We start from the raw sequence: 26289 nt of genomic DNA, 5'->3' as shown, positions 1-26289 counted from the left end.
TCGTGGCATAGATACTTTCAGTTTATGCAGATGAAAATAGAACGCATTTTATGTACGATTCTCGTTTCAGCCTCAATGGTGCATGGAAAACAAACAGCCTTTTAGTTACCGGTATCTCAGTCTGTTTTCAGAATCTTAACTATTGAGTAGCATACAATTTCAATCATGTCTCATTCCAACAATTTTGTGATTTCAAAGTTGATCCTTTCTCACTGAGAAATTTAAGGTATTGCTACCTGAAGGTGGTGCCAGATGGTCACAGCGGTAAACCATAATCTCTTCGTGGGAAAATTGTAACATAAGATTCCCGGATCCATTCGTCTGTATGCAATGACAGAAAGAAACACTCTTTTGGAAATGTCTATTCAAGAATTGTATTTCTGTAAAAGTAGCCTCAAAGCTGTCGAAATTGGAACGCAACACCATACGCCACTAAAAACTTGTCACTACGATACAAACTACTTAGATAAAAGACGGAAATTTCGTCCAGCTGGCAGCACTAAGCAAAACAGTTAAATATGCGACTAACTTTCAAGCAACAATTTTGACGAATGACGAGAATAATTTGCAATATCTCAAACGCACGTAAGCAGCTATGTGACGTAATAATGATAGGCAATGATAAGTTATTCAAGCACCTGTTCAAGCCTGGCCCACACCTGCTCAAGTCTAGCTCACACCTGCTCAAGTTTGGCTTACACTTGTTCGAGTAATTAAAGATTTAACGATCATGTAATGTTATGCTGCAGCTGCAAATGTTTTACAGGTCTTGCAAACGATTCTGCAATCTGCTCATTTTTAGCAATAGTCCATTACGTCAGACGCCAAGATTCAGTAGACCTGAACGGTTTTATATGACGTTTGATATGAAAATTGTCCGTAACACCAGATTTGTCACATTTTGTAAATTTTGGCGATCGTTGCTATCTGACTTAAATTTTTTAAAAATCAGATATTTTCACTTTTTGCTGACTCGTAATAATATGAAAGCTTTTTGTTGCCTTGAGGAAGCAGTCAAAAATGAGAAAGACTAGGCTATATTAAAAAACGTTAAAGCAGACTGTTGAAAAAGTCCTTGTAAGCAAGTCCTGTTACCAGTCTAACTGAAATGTTATAGGTTAAATCTTCGTTTTTCCAACCCTTGTGATGTTGAAACTCATTGTGTCACTTGGGAAAGAGAGCAAAAGATGTTAAAATATGATTTTTAAAAATTTCACTCAGACGGTAACCAAAAGTTGTAAAATTTGGAAACGTGTTGCAGAATGTAGGCTAACAAATCAGCCCATATAAAGAGGCTGCAAAATACTCAATATTCATATGCCAAATCTGGCATATAAATTTATGTTGTTGTTTTTTTGCTGTAACTTTTGCTGCTCTAGCGTAAAATTATCCAAAAGATGTAAAAGATTGTCCAAACGTAAAATTTTTGCATTTTGCTTCCTGGTGAAACGTGTCCTCTTTTTGGGCTTTGAAAATATGGTAGGCCTATTATATGTATTACTTAATTTTCGAATCGACAAATACACGGCGCACGGTTGCTTAACTTGGCTCATGAACATAATATAGGCTATTTTGTTGGTGAGGTTTGGTGTTGTTAGGTGCAGTTTTGAAAAACAATAACATAACCTACCAGTGGCTTCATGACAACAAACATTTTCTCCAAAAGTGTTAAATCGAAGACGTGTGTTTTAACAAACAGTAATACCGTAAAAAGTCGGTCGTCCCATTTTTTATTCAAGTGTCGGGTATGAGAAGATAAGGTTCTTATTGTAGCCTATTAAGCCTTCGGCACTAAGGAGAGTAGGATGGCCACTTTGGCCAGTAGGGCCTATCGTCGCCACCCGCACTTGCTGTTGTTTCTCTGGGCAAGAAATTTTACGATAATTGCCTCCACCCAGTGATCGATTTCGAGTAATGGGTAGTACCAAATTTAAGTCGTAAGTAGAGTGGACAACCGCAAACAGACATTACAGTCGGCTGCAGCGTGGGTCAGGTGTACGTCGGAAGGCGTACACCGATGCATAGCGCTCAATATGTCGATTTTTTTCACTTCTATTATGGTTTAACCGTACGTGTAGAACATATGGTAACCCAAATTTCTCATATTACTGTGACATGCCACTACTACATCCCAGCTAGCGATGCCTGTCATTTTTGCATTAATTCAACGTTTGCTAACGTTGGATCGGTGTGGAGGTGACGAGTTTAGCTGACTGGGGTATAAAATTATTGTTTTATCAACGCAACTCTATATCAAAGCACGCTTGATATCTTCAAGCAGTGACGTTCGGTGGCTTAAACCGTTGGGAAAGCAACACTTCCAGCGGGGGGTCTGGGAGGCCTCCCCCAGAAATTTTTGAAAAACACTTCCAATTTGTTGTGCTCTGAGAGCATTTCCAAAACAAATCAAAAATAAAAATCTGTCAAATTGTGCTTCGCCTATTTCGTAATCATACATCCATTTAATGTTTAGAAGTCATGAACAATCTTAATTTTAACGTTGCAGGACCAAAATCCTGTGTTAGGCATGGAATAATAGTAGTCTAAATATTTAATTTGTCATGAATGTTCATTCTCAGATATTCAGTTAGGCCTACACTACAAAAACTAACACTTAGGCCTAAACATTACAACCGCAAGCAATTTGTACAAAAAGCTGGATAAGTTTGCCTCCTGCGTATAGAAGCTTATAACGAACTAAATATTGCATCCGCACCTGAACGTTCATTGGCGAAGTAACGTTTTATCAACGTTGTAAAAGGGGCAAAGGCATGACTATGAAAGCTAGTAGGCTAAAGTACATGGCGAGGAGACATCAAAAAACAGCAACAATATTTTCGGCATTATGATGCTGTGCTGTGTACCATGACGAGAGACCATTCTGACGAGTTAGTCTAGCTGCTCTAGCGAATGTACGCATTGACGTCACTGGAAAAACAACTCTAACCATAACACATCTGATTGGCTAAGCAGCTGGTGACGTTTAGCAAAACGAGTGAGGATTGGATAAAACGAAGGCGTTTTTTGACATTTTTGAACCTGGGGAAAGCGACTTTGATAGTTGCTTCCCTGAAGCCTCAGTGGTTGTTTCTGACAGGAGCATTTGCATTAATTGGCATTTATAGGCAAGACATGCGGTTTGGTGAGGACTTAGACTACTCACAAGCGTTACGAGTAATTCTAGTCATGAATACAGTAATTTTTAAGTTAAAATAGACGTGATAAAAATAATAAGAAGTTAAACCTAGAATTCAGTCATTATATTTTGCATAGTTTTCGCTCAGGTAAGCACTGCTTTCCTTGCTTTCCCTCACCGATCGTCACTGTTTTCAAGACATAACTACTCTGGGTATAATTGAATTTCCGCAAGATGATGATGTTGTTTTTTCTAGTTTGTTTTATTTGTTTTCGTCATTGATTCGTATCGCCAAGTTGTATCTATTTTGTGAGTCGTGCAAGGCCTGGTGCGTTGCGCTTGAAATGGCTTTGCTCGTGGTAGAATTTCTTTCTGGAGTTTTCTTTGCCTGCCTTGCTCTTCTTTGCTATGAGCTAAACGCATCAAGACGTGTTCCCCTCACGACCATCAGCACTCTTAATAACGCACCATGGCCGATCTTCATAGCAACTGTCCATACAAATCTTAAATATATCAGCTAAAGCTATTTGGGCTAATAAAGCTATAGCCTAAATAGCCTATATGTTGTTTATTTATTTTTTTGTAACAGCTTCTTTTTTTATTTTTCCTTTATATCTTAAATTTTATGCAGGATAAAGATGCAGGATAAAGATAATAAAACAAACAAAATACCTTTCTCTTGGCCGCTTTTCCTGCAGCAATTATGCTCACCCAATTTATTACATCCTAGGTAGAGGTGAGCGGTGTTTTCAACAATCAGCTGAAGCCAGGAGTCGAACCAGGTTTCTTAATTGGAAAGCCAACGTCTTATCCGTTGCGCCATCCCACTGCTTAGTGATATTGTAATAGCACATCTAAAATCATGCTTACGCGCAACAAGACCTGTTCCTGCTTTTTGATGGTCACCAAAGCCGAAAAACCTTGCTGCGTCATAGACATCTGTCTCCGTTTTAATGTTGGCATTCCTGGAATGGAACGCTATTTTGAACGAGAAATTATCGATCGGTGGTATTCCTGTAACCATCTTCTCCAAAAGCAATTGACGAGATACTGCACAAGTGCACAGCCCGATATCGGTCACTATGCAAGCAGTCCTTTTCGGTTGAATCACTTGGATTAAAAAGTAGCCAAGCTATGTAGAATTGAGCATGGAGTGGAGCCGGAGTTATCCCGATTTTCAGAAAATGGAGTGGATTCGGAGTTTATTTAATTAATGTTGCATTTTAGTCAAATCAAATAAGTTCCGTAGCCTATAGTTCTTTTTAAAAATGAATAAAAAAAGAACTATCTTCACAATTTCGAGCTGTCGGAATGCTTAGAATAATGTGTGCCACAAAAAACATTTAGCTTACGGCTACTAAAGTAGACAAAGATTCGTGGACCTTTGCGCTTTTTGTGTCATAGGCTACGCTTTGGCAAATGTCACCTCACTACGTGAAGGCTAACCTTTCTTTTTGTAATAATTAATAAACTGTGTATGTGTAAGTAGGCTACGGTACTGTAAATTGTTTTCAGGATTTTTCACTGTTTTGATTTTGTGTATTCTTTTTTCCCGCAATTTATGGCTCAAAAATTGAGTATAGAAAGCTGGCTTTATTTAGGCAATGGCCAATGTGCCTTTTTAAGACCCACTGAGCAATTAGCAAATCAACTATCATTTTAAAACTGTGGTTAATTAATATAGGCTATGTTATAGAGGATGTTCCAAAGAAGTACTTTGAAGATGCTAAAACACAATAAAACACACATTAGTAGCCGCTTTTTTCATTTCATGAGGCCTTATTGGGGAAGGGTAGCCTACCTTAGATCTAGGCCTATTAATAAATTTTTTGATCGATTGCAATCGATAAAAAGTTGGCCACCCCTGGTGTGTGCTCACAAAGAAAATACGAGTCCGCACCATGCATTGATCATTAAAACAGGGAAATAAACGCTCAGTTTGTAGCCGATAGGCTACAGTAGCGTAGGCCTATAGGCTAGACTGTTGTGCGTGTCCAATGTTTATGGAGATAGGCTAATAAGACGCTATCGATTTATTAAGCAGAATTAAAGGGTTGTTTCTTGTAGCCTACATAGCTTATTGTGTAGCCTAATTGCAGTTTTGTTTTAGCCAGGTAGTAAGATCTGTTTTCATCGGGTGCGAGTTGTATGAATCGAAAGTTCATAGGCCTACCAATTATTTTTGAGAAATGAACACGGTGTCGTGGCAGGTGGTTTTAGAGTTTTCCTACTCAAAAATGATGACACTAACACTTAGGCTATATGCTATATCTTTACACTTTTGGTGGTTGGCTGCGGTTTTGAATTTTTATCACCAGACTGACAAATCAAGCCTTTGATAGGTTATTTTTGGTAGTTTTAGGCTAGGCCTACTACTTTTTCAAAAAAGACTTTGAAGCATTGAAGCAGTGCCGGTTACCAAAATTGACAGAGAAATTAAGTTTCCGTCTGTTGTTAAAGTGTTGTTGTTTGTGAATTACTCCATCCAACAGGTGCCATAAATGGAGAACAGCCCTAAAATGGGTTGCTCAAGCGCACACCCCAAGAGTCGAACAAGCGCTGTTCGATCTTCGGGAAGCAGCTGCGGTTAGATGACTGTAATAGTGTTTCGCTGCTTCTTGTCTATTGTTGATATTTGTACGGTACCGGTACTATATATTCTCGCAACAGACGAAATAAAAGTATTCTCTCTTAAAGTTTCTTTATGTAGAAAGTCGTGCGCTTATAGGGGGAGTGACGGGGAGAGTCTAAGGGATTGAGTACTGATTCCGGAATGTCTGACTACTAAATATTGCGTTAATATTATCTTTCAATATCTAACAATGGTTGATCGCAAAGGCATTGCTTTAAACGTATTTATATCAAAACTAACCATAACCAACAAAGCAGAGATTTTGATATCTTTTTATTGATAAAAATAGAACATCAACACTAATCAAATAACATGTTCAAAAGGCTTTTAAAAAAGCATGCACCCGATAAATAAAACGCCAAGAAATTAAAAAAAAGTACAATTAAAAAAATACCATCTGGCAACTTTGTGGTTTGCGAGGTTTGCAGGTTTGCTAGGTTTGCTACATTTAAAGACGCCATCTAGATAAAGTATCAGGTTCAGGACAATGCGTTTAAAGATTTATCTAAAGAATAAAATAATGGCTATATTTACTGAACTAGTGTTGCCTGCTAAATAACAGGGATGGTAGAAGTAGGGGATAAATTGCTCACTCAAAAAGAAGGTGGACAGCTGGAGGGTCAATGACTCAAAGTGTTATGACAAAATTTAGTGCAACTATAGCTTGAGGTCTACCGCAATATGTCGAATATCCAGGTGCAGCGTGTGCACAAAGTGTGTATTCCCAAAATAAATGTATGAAAATATGTGATATCATGCTTATGTAATGCCATGCTAGTCATAATAATGCAGCAATAGATTTCACGTTACAGTGGTAACAGAGCTATTAACCTCACACTGCTGTAGCAAGTTTCTGTCGATGTTCTACCATTCTCAACCTCGCGCAAAATATAGCATTTCATTTGCTAAACATGAATTTACATAAAAGCAAACAAAACTTTTTGCAGTTCTGCCAATTTTTTAATTTCTCAGTGACCCTCCAGCTGTCCATATCCAGGGTTCGATCTTAGCGGTAGTCCGCTAGCCAATAGCTAGTGAAAATTTGCGCGGACTAGTAGAAATGTTGTAGTACTAGTCCGATTGGCTAGTGAAAATATTCGCCGGTGAAAAGTTTTGGTCTACAAAATGGCGATTGGCGACGTCACTCTGAAATATTATACTGCAAAAATTTGCTTGCCAGAGGCGAAATTGCACGAAGAAGGCTGCAAAGTTGGTCAACTGAACACGTGACTACTTTTTTCTCGCAACTTTGCTAGACACGACACGTGGTAATATTAATACGTCCCCAAGCTTGAACATTTTTACAAACAATATTTTACTTGACTTTCATTTCGTTTTTTTCCCTCTTCTTTGGATTGCTACCTTGTCGTAGTTGAAAAGCTAGTGTGCCTCCGTGACTTAAAGAGTTATGCTGACCCAACAAGCCGTCTCAGGTCTGACGGTAGAGGCTTAACCAAACGCAATCCATCCAATAGTCCACTTCTTTTGACAGTGAAGGAATATTATGTATTGTACCACCCTGGCGAGTGGCGTGTCATCTCGTACTACAGATGCACACAATGTAATATGAAAACATAAATAAATATTAAGCACACCGCATGCCACATTTATTTTTTATGTTTTAAAATTGCATTGTTTGCGTCTGTAGTGCAAGAAGGTGTTTTTGTGCGTATTGTTGCTCTCTTGTGCGTACTGAAATCTGAAAGCCTTTACTTTAGTTAGTTTCAGTCTAAGCCAAAACACTTTGATAAATCTTAATACGTCATCAGACAAGTGAAAAGTCAGTAAACTGGTCGGACTAGTGAAAAGTCGTGTGGGCTAGTGAAAACGGAGAGCAACTAGTCCGGTGGGCTAGTGAAAAAAAAAGTTAAGATTGACCCCTGATATCGCAAGAAAAATCAATAAAGCGAGTCGTCCCGTTGTTCCACTGTCCCTAATAAAAAAAATTCTGCTTTAATTTGAGAAAATTTTAAAGCTGTTGAAGACAATATACCCTAACCCTGACAACACCTGCCACAAAACAATGTTTTTTTTATTGCAACCATGTCAACCAGTGGATAAATGTATTGTACCCAATTTGTGAAATTAAAGCATTGCAAAAGAGCAATTAAAAGCAATTCTATCAAACACATTGCAAAAAATTGCTGCAGTACCGGTACATTGTTTGATGTTAGCATGTATTGTATATATATGATAAAATAGCATACATGCAATTCTTTAAAATTATTACGTTATGTTCCAGGAATGGCTTTGTTTCATTCGCAAGTTGCAACATTGTAAGTAAGCTGAAAGACCTGCAGTACTTACCATATGAACATACATTAATAGGCATGGATCTTAGCTATGCGTCTTATTATCATGGACCCCTTTGTCGTGGTGAAGCTGAACAGATTCTTCAAGGAAAACTTGTAGGTTCATATTTGCTGAGAAAAAATGTAACAATGCCTGATAAGTATGCTTTGTCTGTGACTGCAAGTGACAAAATTATTCACTACGCGATTGAAAAATCTCCACAAACTCAACTGTACAGCGTTAGCCATGGTAGTGGACATGAGAATCCAGTTTTAGTTTGTGAGCACTACTTTCAAAACAGTAGTGGTTTAAAGACAAAACTTGTATATCCGGTTTCTTGTGAAAAACAACTGTCAAGTGTTGGATCACAAACAGATAGGGTCTCCATGAATTCCAGCTCAAACTATGAAGAACACGATTGGTTTCATGGAAAAATCACCAGACAAGAAGATACCAGACGCCTGTCAAACACTTATTATTTAACTAAAAAGAATGGTATTTTTCTTGTACGTTCAAAAGATGAAGGAAAGTTTGTTCTTAGCTTAGTTCATGCTGAGAAGGTGCATCGATACATCATCTCCCGTGATCCCAAATCAGATGAATATTTCTTAGATGAGAAACAAAAGAATCTTCGATTCAATTCCATTGAAAATTTATTAGATTTTCATCAGAAATATCCTCCTGAAGTCACTGGAATTCAGTGTCAATTATCGATTCCATGTTGTCGAAGTTCTGTTGCGATTAATGAAAAAGAAGTGAGTAAACTGACTTCTAATTCAGCAACTGATGGTTTTATGAGCTCAGTAAAAAGTCTTGCCTCAGCTTTGGCCACTGAGCTCAAGTCAATGCTCCCTGTGAATAGCTTAGACATTAACTGGTCAGATACTTCAGGACAAAGCAAGGAAAACGAAGAAAAAGTTATTGCAGTCCCGCCGAAAAACAGCACTTTCAACCGGTTTAATAGAATGAGTATGCCAAAAGAGAGTATTGGTTTTTACAGTCCTTATCGAAATGAGAATGGGAAGACTCGCAAAGCTCATTCTGTTGCACCAGGTCTTTTTATTTCAGCAGATAAAATAAAGTTGATGGGTGAACTTGGTAAAGGGCATTTTGGAAGTGTAAAACAGGCTGAATGTATTTTGTTGGGTGAAATTGTGCCTTGTGCTGTCAAAATATTAAGTGGGAGTGATGTCCAAACCAACAAAGATAACCTTTTGAAAGAAGCTGCTCTTATGCAAGGGTTAGATCATCCTTTCATAGTTCGTCTGTTAGCTGTTTGTCAACCGAAACATCAAGATGCAAACTTAATGATAGTTCTCGAGCTAGCCCCACTGGGGACTTTAAAGAATTTTATACGCGGCCATAATCCTCATACATTTTCTGAGCATCGTATTCTTGTGTTAATGAACCAAGTCTGCGATGGTATGGCATACCTGGCACAAAACAACATTGTTCATCGTGATTTGGCAGCTCGCAACATTCTGATGGTGTCAGAACACTTTGTTAAGATTTCTGACTTTGGCATGTCAAGAATTCTACATGATACAGAAAACTTCTACAAAGCTAGCAAGCCAGGATCATGGCCACTTAGATGGTACCCCCCCGAAGCTTTGCTTCATTACAAATTCACTTCAAAAGGAGATGTTTGGAGCTTTGGTGTGACTGTATGGGAAGTGTGCTCATTTGGGAGTCGGCCTTATAAAGGTATGAAAGGCAAAGAAATATTACAAATGATTGAGAGTGAAAAGAGACTAGATTGTCCCATTGGCTGTTCTCCAGGGCTTTACAGTTTGCTTTTGCAGTGTTGGATGTACGAACCAACCAAACGACCTTCTTTTCAAAAAATTCTTGAAGTTTTTGAAGACTTATTGAAGCAGTAAAACTTTTGATCATTTGAAAATGTAACCATAATCTGGGTATTACAAAGTTTTCTTTTACCTTTTGAACTGTATATATTTGGTTTTCAAGAACATTAATGGAAAAGAAAAGTTCTGTGATAATTTGATATATATATAATTTAGTCAACACAAACAGCCTAGACATATACAACCAAGCAACCACACGGCATTTAACATAATGGATTAAAATTGAACATAAACATAAACTATAAGCATAAACTTGTAGCTTATAGTTTATGTTCAATTTTAATCCATTATGTTAAATGCCGTGTGGTTGCTTGGTTGTATATGTCTGTGGCTGAAGAAAGTAACCTCTTTACCAAAATTGTATTACAAACAGCCTACTATTTTAATGAGTGTCATATACACTATCATATATAATACAGTAGCCTATGTTAGAGGTCCACAAATACTTGTTGGCACGACTCAAAAAACAATCATTCTAAATCTTCGTGACCCAAAAAGCATATAATTTTGCACAAAATACTAATAGACTACTTTGCAATTTAGCATCAATACAATTCAATTTTTTTACTGCCTTCCCCGCTTATCAAGCCCATATTGAGACCGGACAATTTTAGGCTTGTTAGGCGGCTAGGCCTACTAAAGCGAGGAGATGATTCTCCGCCACTTCTATACCTTCAGTAAGTCTAGTTCTAATGAACCAAATTGGGCTTAATAAGCGGGTGGACTTATTTACCGAAGGCTTGATAAGCTGGGACTACTGTACTACCATCGAAAGGATAAATTTTTTTGTACAAAATTCTTTGAAACTTAGCACATCAAAGAGTATATGATTGTATTTATTTTTGCCAAACAAATTATATGATAGTAAGTTTAAACGCTTTTGCGACCCACAGTGGATGTTGGGCTGCAACCCACTATTTGTGGACCCCTGGCTTATATAAGCAGAAATACTTCAAGAAAACTATGTAACCAGTATCAGAGAGATGTTAATGCTGCATTTCTTCAAACTTTTAAAAGATATTTGTATGTTTGCATAGCCTAGTGCAAATATTAAAGTTGTCATAATGTTATTTTGTAAATAATAATTTTTGATTACCGTACCTACCTTGTCATATAATGATAGTGGTTTATAGTGGCAACTCAATTCAATGTACAGAAATTTATCGTTGAACTAAAATTAGCATTGGCATTTAAGTGCTAAGGTACACTCTTCGACCTTCAGAAACTTGCTTTTACATTTTGCAAATGCGTTTCAACGTTGTGCTTTGAAAGTCAGTTATTTTGACACAACACATAGAGTTGAACCTAACTAAATGGGGCCTGATATGGACATGGGTTTAAAGTGAAGAATCGTACACTTTGACAGCTGTTTTTCTGCACCGAGATTTATGTATCTTGCCATTGCTACATGCACCAATTTGTGTTTTTGTTGTTGCTTCGCACTGTCATTGAAACTTTTCTTATTTTGTAAAAGCTTTTCAAGTAGGCTATGGATTCTATTAAGTCATAATTTTACACAATTTGTTGAATGTTTTCCTGCAACGTTACTTTGTATGTTTTAAAGATATTGCAACTTCGTTTGTAAGAGTTCTTGTATTATTTGCAAAACTAATTCGTAGTTTATTTTTGCCTCATATTTTAACTGCATTGCTCCACTCTATTTTTAAAACTGCCTTCTACTGTATCATTGTTGCATTAATGTCCTCAATCAGCTTCACAATGAGAAAGCTGTGTGTATTATGCAAGTTCGCAGTATATGATACAGTTTTTACAAAATGATTACGATGCGTCCACGCATACGAGTTGGACGGTTTTAATGCTTATTTCTAATGCAGTAACCACAGTAGTTAGTGTTTCAGCAGGCGGTAACAATACTTGAAATGCGGTAACGTTTTGTTTGCATTGCAATAAATTTGTCAGGTGTTCTTTGTTTTCTGTATGTGAGTGTTGCCAAATGCATTCTTATATTTTTTTTTAAATTTTTTGTGGCATAGTCATTTAATCGACTCTCCCTTCAACTTATGCATTTTTCTAACATTTCTACTAAGTATTCGGCTATTGTTATTGAAATAAACAATGTAGCATGTTACTTTGTTGCACGGAAGCCCTATTTATGTTTTTAGTTATGACGTCAGTCACGTAATAGATAATTGTAATTCTATAAGTCGTTCGAGATGAATACCGCTATTCCATTGCACTCTTGGCATCTTAGTCTTTTCATCACATGTTCCGGTCTTGACGTAAGAAAATTACATTGTAAACAAGTGATCTGTATGTACACTTGACAACTGCATATTTCATTCCTTTTGTATTTGCTTTTGATTCAACAGTTATTTCAATAATTTTTCAAGTTCTTTAAAGCAGTTTCAAAGTTTGTATCCAAATAAAGGTGATTTGTAGCATCATATGCAATGCATTGAAACCACTATTTTATCTCTTGCCAAATTTGTGCTTATGTTTTATACTTCCCTTTTCAATGTTGCAGTTGTTACTTAGCCCGCAGACAAGTAGTTGATTTTGCAGTGGTGTCTCACATCACACAAAACCTAAATGTTTACCTTTTTTCTTATTAACAATGGATTGCAAACTGTAATGTTTTTCAGATATATTTAGTAAAGTTTTCAAGTTTGTTTATCAAGCAATTTTCTTCATATCAATTTCGCTTAACTTGCGCCAAAAAATTAACAAAGTAAGTACGGTAATGAAAGCAGTTTTCTTTCTGTTTGCATTTTCTATTAACTTTTTAACTTCTGCCACAGTTAAGTTAATATCTTACTGTGGCGTTGTGTCCATCTCAAATATACAGTGCGTTGCTCTCAGTGCATCACAAAGCAGACAACGTCGGCTCAGCCGAGTACGTTATTATAGCGGCGCAACTAGAAAAAATCAAAGGGGGGTCGGCAACGAGAGTGAAAACTAACAATTATTTGTAGAAGCGGATATATCACAGTTAGATTGTTAGAATATTAGCCTAGTGTAAATTGACAGCGCAATGATCCAATTCTGTGACGTGCGAAGCGACCTTTTTCGCTCTGTCTGCGCTTGCTACTCATTCTCAAAAAAAGTTTTTCGCGCTTTCGAAAGTAGGCAGCAAATTGTTTGCTCTCCAGGCCCACATTTTAAAAAGTAGTCCATACAAGCTTAGGGCCTGGATTCTGGATACACGTCCAGTTTGACAAGATTGTAAAGAAAATTTAATTGCCGTTTTTTTGATACCAAAAATAAACTTAGCAGATAATAGTAGCGTCAGTGAAGAAGTTTTCCGACTCGTGCCCAGAGCATTGTGACGCAAGAAGCCACACGACCTCGTAGGTGGAAGTTAATCAATGATGCGGCGTATTGAGCAGCTACACGGCGCTTTGACTGTTTAAGCGCTCGTCGTTGGTCTGATGAAAGCCTTCCAGAGTGACTTCGCTGAAATTTTAAAAAGCCTTCTAAAACCGTAGTCATAGTTCTCAAATGGCGAAGAATTATCAAGATAAAGTGATTAAGCATGACGATCGACGCTAAAACTGCATGTCCGCCGAGACAGCTGCCCAGACCGGACACGTTTGTCCGCTGTCAACAAAAACGAATTTCGAGGCCTGCATTTGTTTTTATTCGACCGTTGACACAAGTTTGCGTGAATAAATGACGGTCTGTTAATATTTTGTATTGCGGTTTATGCGACTTGAGCGTGAAACAAGCTTGGTATGCGTAGAACGTAGCTTGAACTGACACACGGTAGTACGTAAGTCTCAGTCTAGTTAGTCGGCCTTCTTGAAGTTGCAAAGCTTAAAGGGGGCTGTCATACCGACTAAACAGCCCCCTAGTTGCGCCCCTGCGTTATTACACTTCATTCATTTCTTTTCTGGGTGTCAATCAAGACTAAAGTTCACTATTAAAAAGTCCTTGGTATGATCCGACATGGTATCGAACCCATGTTTGCCGATTCAAAAGTGAATATTTCAAGCACACATTAAATTAACCCGTTTCGGATACGCCGATTCGGAGATGATCGTTTCGATGCGTTCGTCTGGAGAAATTTCAACAATTATTTACATAGAGTCATAGACTATTCCTATATATTCATTGTTCATGTTCGAATGGTGTTACATTAAAGTGAATGTTGCATTAGCTGTTATCTTACGAGTACTCATGGTAGTTTGATTATAGGTTAGGTGATTAATATGCATTTATGTCATTTGGCATGTGTCTGCGTCACACCGCGTATGGTACTGCCAAGAAATGTGGCGATATATCGGTATCACTATCAGCTTATGTACTGTACAATGTACATTTACTTCACTGTAGCAGAAGTCTATAATGTAAAAAGAACTGGTTTTCTAGCAGATTTTAGCTTATTGTTTCATTACCTCGACTTCCTTCTGTTAGCACCTGGTTTAATTAGAGACGATACATAAACACACCAACGAAACTTAAAACTAATGTTTTATGCAGAAAATGAGTTAAAAGAATGTTATTATTATGGGAACATCATTAGTATGGCAGCAAGCTTTGGCGTTGGATGCCCGCTACAACGCCTATCGTACACCTAACAACGCTCAATTTCGTAAGTAGCCCTGTATCTCCACTTTTAGACAATTTGACAACTTTGGTACCCTCATTGTCACGGACAAGTTTTGTTTAAAACGCTTAGGTTTTATTGATGCTCTGCACCCAACCCAAGCTTACAAGTGCTATGTGACACTGATTTTTCTAACGTCTAACCAAGTTAGCCTAAGTTGTGTTAAAATGAGATTGTGAACGTGTTTTTACTTTGTGTGAATATTAGTAGGCTTCTATTAATTCTGTATATACATATTATTCTGAACAGGAACGCAATATATCCGTAGAAGAAGTCAATTGCTAAGAGAAAATGCTAAAAACGTAAGTAGAAGTCTTAAATAACTTGGTAGCAGTTTTTTTGTTCATGCTTAAAATGCTTCACACATGCTATATGTGTGGTTGCGGATATGTCTTGCTAGACTGGTGCGAAACGTGACGTTTTGGTAGTTGAACAAGATATGTTCTATGGTGACTTGTTTTAGTCTGCTGTATTGGCTGCGTCATTCGGACAAGATTTAGAACACAGAAAGTTGCATCTTTATAACGGTACTGTATTAGATGAATTTTGTTGGTGATTGCATGGCCAATGTGAGATTAGATTTCTTGTATTCATATTTCCTTCATATGATTCTTCAATCACCAATCACCATGTTTAAATTTTGATGAGGTAAAAAGATGTTGTTCTATCGTGACAATTCTGTTGTTTGCTGTGTTTAAGGAAGAACAGAATGTTCTGGTGAATGCATTTAAGTCATGTTCTTCTTCAGTGAACGTCAGACCAACACATGATGTTATATATTGGCGCATTTCAAGCAGTCTATGCATGAATTACTGCAAACTATGCAAGTGCTTTGGCATGATCATCTTAAATTGATGTTCCTTCGCCGGTTTTGCGTATAAAAAAATATTTAAATATTTTAAAAGTCTGCAGGACACCGGTTTATATATCATATATACCGTTTATAATGTGCAATCGAGCTCCTGATATTAGTAGTGAGTAATTCAGATCATAATTTCTAAATCAAAAATATTGCCGAGTTTAAGCTTAGCTGCTCTGACAAACACTGAGTTTGACCTTAGAACAGGCACGGCCAGGTATTGTTGCAGCAAGAATGCTGCGAATGATAGTAACCTTGGTCAACGTAAATGTCCGTCTGAGGGGGAGCTGAGGTCCTCATATCTCACCAAGTAGATCACATTGCTAAGACTATGGTTTGAAATTTGAGATCACTTTTCGAAACATTCCTTGTGGCATACGAAGAAATTCTGTTTACCTGATGCTTTTCCGCTTCAAAGAATATGTATTTGTAGCCTCGGCCTACGTCATTACTATGTGTTTGTTCGGTCGTTATTTTTTCGTTCCAGTTCAGTAGGTTTTTTCTGCAACCCAATGCTGTTCATGTACAATGGAGCTATGTGACAACTCTTACACTTTTCGATGATGTGGGTTGGTCGCTTATTTCATGGTTTTATGTATACTGTGCGGTGGTTTATTAAAGACATAATAAATGTAAAATTTGTTATATTTCTAATCCAACGGAAATGTAACGGTGAGTCTTTTCAGCGTTTTGCAGAGCGCTACTGCAGAAATGTTCATTTTCACAATTTTTATGCATATTTCATCAGAGCGGTATCTCCAGAAAACTTACTTCTTGTCATGTGTGATATTTGATGTTGATTTAAATCCGAAACATTGTTCATAATTAGGTGATAATTTCGATCTTGCAGGTGGACACTGCTGTGAGAAAGCGGTATCTGCGACTACGGGCCCAGCTTCTAGCTCAAAGATACGGTCCTGTGTCTGAAGCAAGGTATGTTGTCTATACGACCTTAGTAGTGGCATGATTTCAATGATGTTTAAAAAGATGATGGCTCTGGTTTGGTCCACGGTTTAGATTTTAGAACCAGCAATTGTAAGCGAATAAACCGAAACTCTCATAGAATAGGTTACGACAGGGAATGTCGTTCTTACTGTGAGTTTACAATTACATGTTTACTGTAATCAGCATCAAACGCTATAGATTATTGCCCAGCTCTTATGTTATTATATTTAAATTGCAGTAGCATGAGGAGTGGCAGTATTTTGGGGAGCACAACACAGTTGGATCGCATTGAAAATTCCCAGGCTCAGTTGGTGAGTTTTGTATTTATTTCTGCTTTAATATATGACATTTTAGCAAACCTTGTCACACCTCCTATCACATCACGTTTTGAAGATATACTGATGAAAATTGTTATATATATATATTTGCTAAAGGCCTGCCCTACTGTACGAAAGTTTTTATTTAAAAAAAGTAAAAGCATTGCAATTGAGGCCAATACAAACGAATCCACTTTCACAAACGATTCTATTTGAATAAGCTTAACTGAAGATAATCTAGAATAGATGTTAGCTAATCGAAATTGATGTTTAGCTGTTTATGATTGAGCTAACTCGTGTGAAAGTGGATTCGTTTGTATTACAAGGCATGTAACGGAGTTGTTGATATCAAGCATTGTTATGGGTTTGTTTGACTGTGGATGTGGCGCTATATAAATATTGTTATTATTATTATCAAATGAGGCCTTCAAATTTTGAAAGTTTTTCGCTTCAAAGAGTGTGACCACTGGCCACATCTGCATTTAGCAGCAAGTTGGCTTGGATATGCAATGGCACCTGTGAGCTGGGACAAACCATTGTTATAATTACAGTAATAAAAACCGTCAATACGCAAGCAATGGAAGGTTAATTAAAAGTATGGACGAGGCTGTGGAGCGTGGAAACACAAAAAGACGATTGACAGCAGCGCTATTCGGCTGAATAATCTTGTTCTAACAAGAACCAGCGAGAACGAAGCCAATAAAACAGTAAAAGTTCGTTTTCGGCCCTCGAAAAGCAACCACATCTGACTAGTAGTTTCATGCAGTGATGAATATTATTGCTCAACCCGATGATTTTGTTGTCATTCAAGTGTTACTGTTAATGGCACAAGAAAACTATGTTTCTCCCATAGTCATACTGTAGCAAAATAAAACAGATCGTAACATTTTAATATGATAAAAATTAAACAGCATTGTAAGTTTAAAATTGTTGTATTTGAATAAAATTGTCCGGTAGTCATCGCCTGAAATGTTGTTCGACGAAGTTCGTCGTAGCCGATTGACAAAACGTCGGAAAATTTCGGACCGCCGCTTGTGGCATTTTGTGATAATTTTCACTACAAGAGCGTATCATGATTTAAATCTTTGGAAGTGAAAGTTTGTGATCAGGAAATCACCATTTCAGGTTCATGACGATCGAAAGGAGCTATCGCCGAAGAAATCTACCGGGCGTCTTGTTCCAACTTATCAGGCGGAGGCAAGCAAGTAAGTGGCGATCTCGAGACATGATAACAAGCGATAATTTTTCAAAACTTGACAATGACTACTTGCTACAGACTGATGTTGCAATGTTGCCAATAAACATTCCATTTATTTTTGGTTATTTCCAAGATCTAAGCTTTCATAAAAGCGCGAAATGCGAACGAAAGCTATTTTCTCCTTTGCTGGAGAATCTAAAAAAGTTGGAAATCCCCGTCACAGTTCACTGGTGCTTGTTTGGATTCTGCTGATCACTTGTTTCGAAACAGGAACTCTGGGTATAATGTCGGTACTTTTTCTTTTGTTCAATATTTCAAAAACATCTTGCTTGACGCTGACGTTATTATCCAGCAGTGTGATGTACGTCTTTTGCTTTATCATTTAGAGCTATGGTCGGTGGGAAAAGCGTCAGTGAGAACTACGCCTTTGCAGGAATGCATCACATATTTGATGATAATGTTGGCCATGCAGGTATGTTTTTGTCAATTAACTTTTTTCTTTACATAACTCCAACTCATGTCCGTACTAACCCAACTATGTTGTGGAACTGCAAAGTGCAAATCGCACCAGCAGCATTAAATACATAGCTGGTGGACGGTGGTCATGCCTTAGGTTTTAATTATAATACTGTAAATAAAATACTTAAGCATTTATGGTCTTTTTTTATCCATATGGCACATAGTGTTTAAATATCTGAGACCAGTAAATTTTTGCAATCGTTTTGTAAGTTTCTCCGTGTAACATGGTCATCGGTGGTCATGTTATTTTCCATCAATGCAGCACTCAAATATTCAGCTTTGTCAGTCCGTTATTTGGATGCTTATAGTCATCGATTTTTTATCTGTTTGATTATTTTTAGATTACCACAGTTTTCTCATAATTTAAGAGTAGGAATGATTTTACTAGTTGAGAATGCAAAGTTTTGTAATTTTTTAAGAAATTTGTCTCAGCGAGCCCTAACTCACTTTTGGAACCTTACCCGGTAAGAGTTCAAACCCATTGTTATCTTTCCTCATATTGTAAACATTATGATACTGAGTGTTTTTAATTCTACGGTGTCGTTGAAGTTTATCATTTCAAAGCGAAAAAGTCTTTGGTGATACATCATCTACAGGCCTTTCGCGCTTATTTTAGTAAAAACTACTTAATTTTTAAAGTCTCTGTTAACTACGTGGAAGCTCTTCATAGCAAGCATCAGCATCGTAGAAGTATCATAGCTGCAAGCAAACACTAGACATATATGCAGTACATAATGTAAAAGGCCACCTCCACCAGCTTGCACCAATGTGATTTCGTTTTTATTACATTTGTTCCGTTTCCTTTAATGTTCGATGTTTTGCAGCAACCTCAGTGAAGTTTGCCAACGACGAGAAGCACCTACTCGCCTACTCGTCGCTGTCTGGGAGCGTCAGCATTTGCCAGCTCGCTCCTGACGCCAAGGTGCTTCGAACGTTAAAGGGACACAGTGCAGGTGTAACAGGTAGTCAATTGCTCACTAATCTGCTTTCCAAACCTTTAAATGAAACTGTTTTAGATTTAATCGAATTCTTAATTCATTCTCTTCTATATTGAGTCTACAAGTCATTTGTATTGTGCAGTGATATTGCAGTGCTGCCATGTTAATATAAAAATGTTCGGACCTGTGACAAACGTTTCAACCCCTATCGTTTTGATTCCTAACCCCAGTCACACTCTATATCTTGTGCAGACTTCGCATGGTCGCTGTCGAATGACCTAATTGTGACCGTATCTAACGATGCCACCGTAAAGTTGTGGCAGACTGGGAATGGGAACAACCTGCGCAACATAACAAGGTGAGAATGCTCTTTGCTTTTCATTTGTCTGGGTTTCCAAGTACTGTTAGGATTGACATAAAAAATAGTTGAGCTATTGCAAGATGATAATCCGCATTTATTCCGACGTTTCGTCCATCAGACACGATTGATTTCAGAAAGCTTGGTCAAGCCACAATTGCCTGTGCAACATATGGCAGAACACAGAACCATGCTGCTGTAAATAACCATACAAGCAATTTTTTTTGCATTTTATAAAGGTTGATCTATTACGTAATTTTCAAAATTGCTTCGTTCTTCCTTTCGTATGAGAGGTTGTTTTTTTGGACTACATTTCATTGGGGTCAAATGTCCGGGAGAATTTATGATGCACTTCTTAAAATTCGTACTTGATAATTGCCTGTGCAAAGGTCTTCAGTGCACGCCCTTTCAAGTGATCAACATATTTTGTAATTCTAAAAACTAATAAATTACGAGATTAACCGACTGTGGTTGAGTTGTAAGTGTTGGCAGTTGAACAGCCCACTTAAAAGCAAAGCTCCATTTAGTGGCAACGTTTGAAAAATGGCTATGGACTGCTGCATTGCTATTGCTGCAATCGGAAATTACCGTACATCTTCCAAGGTTGACTTATGTCAGTGGGTCATGGCCTAAGTGCGTCTGAAACTGCTAAGACTAAACTTCGCTTGGGCAGCAAGCTTTTTCAATGTGAGAATGAGTAGCCTAATGAGTATTTTTCTCGATTCAATCAACTCGTTTAATCGTCAATTCCTGTCTGTTCAGTTTGATGATCGGAATGACGGAATGTCCCATGCGGTGTTGTCTTTTCCAGCCAATCAATAACAACATGGTCGTGCTTGGAAATAGCAGTGGTCAGGTCACGGTTGTCAATATATCGACAGGCAAGACGAGAAAGGTAAATGGTCATTTTCAAATCGATTTGACGTGGAAAATGATGTAATTTTTCGAACTAAATTGGGCGTTTTAGTTGGTTGAATGTTTATAACCACAGAAGTCATTGATCCACGTGGAATGTCAAGCTACTTCGACCAAACGAGTTTTTTTACGTGTTACCTTTGTGAGTTTCTGTAACACGAAGCAGACAACTGACATACATTTAAAGCTCACGTATAAGCTTCTGTCTTACTGATCATTTGGAACTGTAATTAGGCCTACACTGAAATTTGGTTTATCCGGGATGGCTGATGCTGTATAATTGCTATCAATATTATCAAACTTTGAAAAGCGCCCGGAAGTCTTCATGTCATTCTATCCTTTATTTATAAACACGTTTGACCGTATGAGAGATATTGTATACTGATGTAACATCCGGTCTTCCATGCAGGGCGCCAATGGGAGGTTGTCTGGTTCTGTCATGAGCATGTCATTTGATTCTTCTGGGAAGATTCTGTGGGTTGGCAACGATCGCGTGAGTTTGTGCAACTTTCTTTCAAGGGGGTGTGGGGATTTGTATAGTCATCAAGACCCCGATTGAACAAGGCGTGAAACTCGGATATGACGTCTTCAATTCTCGTTCGATCCGACCTTAGCAACTTGTTTCAACTTTCATGTCATGCTTGTTTCCTGCCTAGGCCTTCGTAACTGGCTGTTTGCTTTTATTTCATAGTTAAGCAGGTTTGAGAATTTACTTACTTGCTAGACGAAATTGATTGGTTCAAGGCCAAGGCATTTTTTTTTCTTGTAATATTTTCAAGGAATGGAAAGTTTTGTTTGCAAAACTGTCACAGTAGTGAAAAAGTTCTCGTCGTATTTCAATGCAAAATATTTTTCTTACCTGATCTCATGCCATTCTCCCAGGGTACTATATATTCGTTTTCATTTGACCTCGCCACTGGTCAGTTGAGGAAAGGTCACCAAATGGTTGTCCACGCGGGCTGTCCAGTCACTTCCATCCAGTCCCGTTCCTGGATCAGCAGGGAGGCTCGAGACCCGTCTGTGCTTGTCAATGCAGCCGCTGATGTTCTGTGTTTGTACAGGTGGGTTGTCAGACGATGGCCCTCGTGTGATTTTTATGGTCAAATAACTTTTCTGGTCTGTGGAGCTGCTTGAAATGTCTCACTGTGTTTTGAAGAGCTCTCTATTAGATCTCTATCAGTAAAAATGTGTATTTGAAGAGCTCTCTATCAGTAAAAACGTCGCAATAGTTGTCAGTTGTCACCATCACCACTTGATGCTAATCCTTATTGACACATTGTCTGCCTTGTTTCCAAGCTAATGGCGGTGGGATGGCGCAGCGGATAAGGCGTTGGCTTTCGATAAGAGCAAACTTGGTTCGAATCCCGGCTTCTGGTTGTTGAAAAATATCGCTCATCTCTACCCAGGGTGTAATAAATTGGATGGGCGTAGTTGCTGAAGGAAAGACGGCCGAGAGAAAGGAACTGGCCACCCTACTCTCGTCAATGCCGAAGGCTTAGTATAATGAGAACCTTATCTTCTCCTCCCCCGATGCTTGGATCAAGTATGGGGCTCACCTTTTACCACGCTAATGCCCGATTGGTGAAGAAATAAATTCAATGGACAGAAATGCAAGAAAGCCAATCTTCGTCTCCACCTTCAGGCAGCGCCTTTGTAAATGACACGACGATTTTTGTAGTAATTGTTCCGCTTCGTTGACCGCAACAAGCACATTTGTATGGTCCATAGCTTCACGCAACCTTGACTAATTTCCCAAAAAAATAGTAGGTTGGAATCAGTAATAAAACTTAGTAAATCTTAGTCAGTAAGACATAGTAACCGCGACTGTCCCGGCAGGATGCTCATCGCTCAATGACATTCGCAAGTGGTGACAAAAATTGGCTTCCTTGCATTCTCAACCATTTGCGAGGCATAGGACTCGATATTTTAAAAGAAAATCAAACTTTATCTGTCAACAGAGTTACTGACGAACGAGGGATGTTGCAGCACAAACGAAGCTTTCCTATATCTCACAGAAAACATCATTTAAGAAGCGTGTTCTGTCCGTTGATGTCGTTCCGCCAAGGAGCATGCGTCGGTCAGTGCTGTTCCTACTGCTTTCATTGAATGTTTCTCACGGTGAATAATAGGTCGATGCGCGGCTCACAGCTGTCCTTTTTTATTATCTCTCAAAACATTCAGTTTCACATGCGTTGTTCCTAACCACTTTTTACATTGATGCAACGTCTGCAGACATTGAATGGTTTGCCGTCTGGGTAGTAGCCTATTAGTTGTTCAATGTTACTTGTCAGTCGGGCCGGGTTCCCCAACCTAGGAAAATCGGTAACTTAACTTTGAGCAGTTGCCTTTATCTCTGCAATAATTGTTGCTTACCATTCCAGTAACCGCCAGCGAAGACATGAGTGTTTGCTTCTTCGATATCGAGCGCAGCTACAAACCTTGCGTCAACCGGTTACAAGGCCACTCCTCAATCGTGCTTGACGTTTCTTTTAATTGTGACGAAAGCATGCTAGCTTCGTGCGACACAGAGGTACAACTGATGTTTTATGTTCAATCTTATTAAACAAATTGGCGTTGTATTGTACGTTGAGTTAAGTTGTATTGCTTGTGGTGAAGTTGTTCAGTTACACATGTAGGGCTGTGTAAAATTTGACTGCAAGCATGAGGCGAAAAAACACAAAGAATGCTTTATGTTTACAAGTTACTGAGAATCATTGTGTTTAGTGTTATTTGACAAACGCACGTGGTCTCAAGGTACCGGTATTAATAAAGTTTGCTTTCACTGAAATGCTATTTTCCATTGCAGGGCGTTGTGATTATTTGGAAAAGAGAGCAATGAAAATGAAGTGTTTCTGAATAAAAGTATCAGCCTTGTTCCTGACACAGTTTGTTCTCAATGCAAAACCTTTCTGTTCGCTTCAAGAAGAAATGGGCACTTTGTATTTGTGAGAAATTATGTTGCATTAACTGCATAAAAACTCTGCTGTTTGAAGTTTTACCGGTTGCAACAATTGTCATTGGTATATTCTTTGTCAGACCAGAAGTCACCAGATTTTTTTAAGAGCCAGGTGACTGAGAAGTGCTCTTTTGGTAGAGATTTATCCAGCTGTCTGCAACATGTTCGTTGCAGGCGAATTAAATTTTTCATAGAGCGTTAGCTTTTAATAGAATTTTTATTCACCGCTACATCACATGCTTTGCATAGTTCGGCTTGCCGGGTGTACGAACCTCGCGTGAGTAGTTTGGTGTCCCGCGGCCAAGACTGATTTTTAACACAAGCGTGATCATTGATTTTACTGATGATTGTTGTATCATGTGGCTTGGTGGTTTTGTGTTAAGCCGAGATTGCATTTCTCACTTAGTGAATGTTTAATGTTCATCCACGATTACCTGGTGAGTGGTCACATTGCAACTTCGGTATGAAGTGATCTTGAAAATCGGAGCTCGGTATATTGAAGAAACCTTCAGCAACGTAGTATTTATTGATCTTGACTTTTATAACGCAATTTAAACAAAGTATGAGAAATATGATTATAAAGGATTTTTATGCATTATCTACAGTCGACTGTGACAGAGAAGCGGCAGTCTTCTGTCGGCACCGCGCTATTCCTACCACATCTTTGTCAGCCAGTTCAATATTTTTCTTGTTTTGATCTTCTATTCAAGATGCAACAAATCATTTTACTTTATACTTGTCATTTTGATATTATTTGTGCGCTTTAGCAATAAACATAATTACTGTTATGCGTGACCACCGATTGATGATGTTGGAAAAACAATGCTGGGAAAAATTCCAGTCGGATTTAACTTCGTCGTCTGTTAATTGGAACTCCTCAACATTGCGCAGTCGACAAGTTTCCAGGGCGTATTATGGTAAGAACATGTTTAGCTTGCCACCTCATGATCGTACATTCAAACTTTTTTATCTTGACGCAGCCTGGTAACTATGTGTGGCAGTTATGGAAGAGAAACACGAGAAAGAATCTCTTGTTTTCATGTTGTCTACGTATTATAACGCTCTGGCAATGTTGTCTCCTAGTCTTCGACAAACAGCATTGCGAACTAGAGATACGGCAGCATATGGACAATATGCAATTAAGCCACCATTCTTTAGGTTCAATGTTGAGAGGATGGAAGAGGTGTGTGGTAAATGGGGATAAATAGAAGGTTACTATTCTATAGCATGTCGTTACGTTGCAGTGGGTTATAGGTGAATTGTTCGTAAACAGTTGTTCGTAAAATTAATTCTTCGTAAAACAATTCTTCGTATAGGTGAATTGTTCGTAAACAGGTGATAGGCCAATTGTTCGTGAACAATTTTTCGCAACAGCAAGGTTTGTCTTGCAATTTCCGATGAAGGTGCATAGGCTAATGCAAGTTTTCCAGAATAACCAAGTGACGACGACACAAACAAATAAGTACAATAAAAAAGCGCATTTTTTGTATCCTCAAAGCAAACTCTGCACTTGTCTCGTACTGCTCCTTCAGGCCACTTGATTGCGTCTTTCTCCAAATCACAAATGGAAGATACAGCCACGGTGAGTTGAAAGTGGGTAGGCTACTCCCTGCTTATTGCATTGACCATGGCCATCTCAAAGTCAGTCATGATTGTCTCTGGAAAAGCAACAACAGGTAACTTCTTGATCTTTTGCAACAGATGAATGTATGTCCCCCTCTTTTTATCCCCCAGCAGGGCATACACCAGAGGCGCTGAAGTGTTTTCCTTCAGTCCGTGTATTGTGTAAAGCTGTTCGAACAGTGAAGGCACTGTCTTGAAGGTGCCGTCAGCATACCAGTGCTTTGAACGGGCAAGGAGCTGCAGATGTCTTTCAGTGGCAAAGAGGACCATACGGTTATCTGCAGGCCCAGAATCATAGGCCAAAAATGTGACGCCAGCAAACGTATGCTTGTACTCTACTGGAAGCACAATGTCACGGAGAGAACGTAGGATTGCTGGGCCTGCATTTTCCTTCAATCGCACTTTGGTGACTGTCCTTTTCATGCTGTGCACACTTGGCAGTTTTGCTGCCGTGGCTTGACTGAGTCCAATAACAGTAGAACTCGGTTAATCCGGATCTTCGCCTAATCCGGATAAAACTGGAAGTACAATGATTTGTAATCTTTTTCTTGAGAAACAGCTTTGGATTATCTTCGTCTATTCCCGACAAAAGTTTGCGCTTTATCCGGATTTGCTTTCGCTTTATCCGGATTTGCCCGACAGTTTTGCCATTTTATGCTAAAACTAAAACTTTGACCGTGATTTTTTGTAAGTTTTCCATAGAAACTCGTTTTCGGTAACTGTTTTCATAAGTTTTGAGTGACTACAGATTATTCCGACACGCATGTCTGAAGATGTAACTTTTGCCAGTGTGTTCTTGCGTTAGACGTAGAGTCTACAAATACAGTAAAACTCGGTTAATCCGGATTCGATTTGACCGGCGATTCCATCCGGATTAGGCGAAGATCCGGATTAACCGATGACGGTTCTATCAAGCCTGACGTTACCTAGATAGAAGGGTATCGGTAAAAATCACCGAAATTGAACGCATTAGTGTGGTCATCTGCCAATTCCGAGACGCGCGATCACCACATTAGCAACCCAGTGATAGGGTTCTTTTAAAATGCAAGTAAAATGAATGTATTTGTAGACTCTGCGTCTTACGCAAGAACACACTGGCAAAAGTTACATCATCAGACATGCGTGTCGGAATAATCTGTAGTCACTCAAAACTTTTGAAAACAGTTACC

The 26289-nt window shown here is 38.4% G+C and overlaps 2 protein-coding genes across 3 annotated transcripts; both read left to right on the top strand.

Moving 5' to 3' along the window:
* The first annotated feature begins 8022 nt into the window (after positions 1-8022).
* On the top strand, positions 8023-10081 carry LOC145781096 (tyrosine-protein kinase SYK-like). The gene is made up of 2 exons (XM_082592848.1): positions 8023-8789; positions 8865-10081. Exons 1-2 carry the CDS (start codon positions 8099-8101, stop codon positions 9938-9940), a joined length of 1767 nt encoding a protein of 588 aa, XP_082448974.1. The 5' UTR covers positions 8023-8098; the 3' UTR covers positions 9941-10081.
* A 164-nt stretch (positions 10082-10245) lies between these two features.
* Positions 10246-24292, top strand: LOC145780776 (WD repeat-containing protein 13-like). Of its 2 annotated transcripts, none has more exons than XM_082592411.1 (15): positions 10246-12614; positions 14366-14477; positions 14742-14794; positions 16202-16284; positions 16538-16607; positions 17739-17818; positions 18198-18283; positions 19155-19292; positions 19521-19626; positions 20389-20521; positions 20951-21034; positions 21424-21602; positions 22500-22618; positions 22923-23071; positions 23348-24292. In XM_082592411.1, the coding sequence occupies exons 2-15, from the start codon at positions 14393-14395 to the stop codon at positions 23378-23380; spliced, it is 1398 nt and encodes a 465-aa protein (XP_082448537.1). In that variant the 5' UTR covers positions 10246-12614; positions 14366-14392; the 3' UTR covers positions 23381-24292. The 2 variants fall into 2 exon arrangements, with proteins under 2 accessions (XP_082448537.1, XP_082448536.1); XM_082592410.1 differs by having other exon boundaries at positions 16535-16607.
* The last annotated feature ends 1997 nt before the right edge of the window (positions 24293-26289 follow it).

This window comes from Aplidium turbinatum, chromosome 12 (genome assembly GCF_918807975.1).
Source record: "Aplidium turbinatum chromosome 12, kaAplTurb1.1, whole genome shotgun sequence".
Classification (NCBI taxonomy): Eukaryota; Metazoa; Chordata; class Ascidiacea; order Aplousobranchia; family Polyclinidae; genus Aplidium; species Aplidium turbinatum.
This window is presented reverse-complemented; position numbering and strand designations above follow the sequence as displayed.

Bases quoted from the DNA above. Each gene is read 5' to 3' on its own strand.
- LOC145781096 (XM_082592848.1), top strand. From the start codon at position 8,099: ATGGATCTTAGCTATGCGTCTTATTATCATGGACCCCTTTGTCGTGGT. The intron at 8,790-8,864 runs GTTCTGTTGCGA...TTATGAGCTCAG, and splicing joins ATCGATTCCATGTTGTCGAA to TAAAAAGTCTTGCCTCAGCT.
- LOC145780776 (XM_082592410.1), top strand. From the start codon at position 14,393: ATGGGAACATCATTAGTATGGCAGCAAGCTTTGGCGTTGGATGCCCGC. The intron at 18,284-19,154 runs GTATGTTTTTGT...GATGTTTTGCAG, and splicing joins TGATAATGTTGGCCATGCAG to CAACCTCAGTGAAGTTTGCC. The intron at 19,627-20,388 runs GTGAGAATGCTC...CTGTCTGTTCAG, and splicing joins AACCTGCGCAACATAACAAG to TTTGATGATCGGAATGACGG.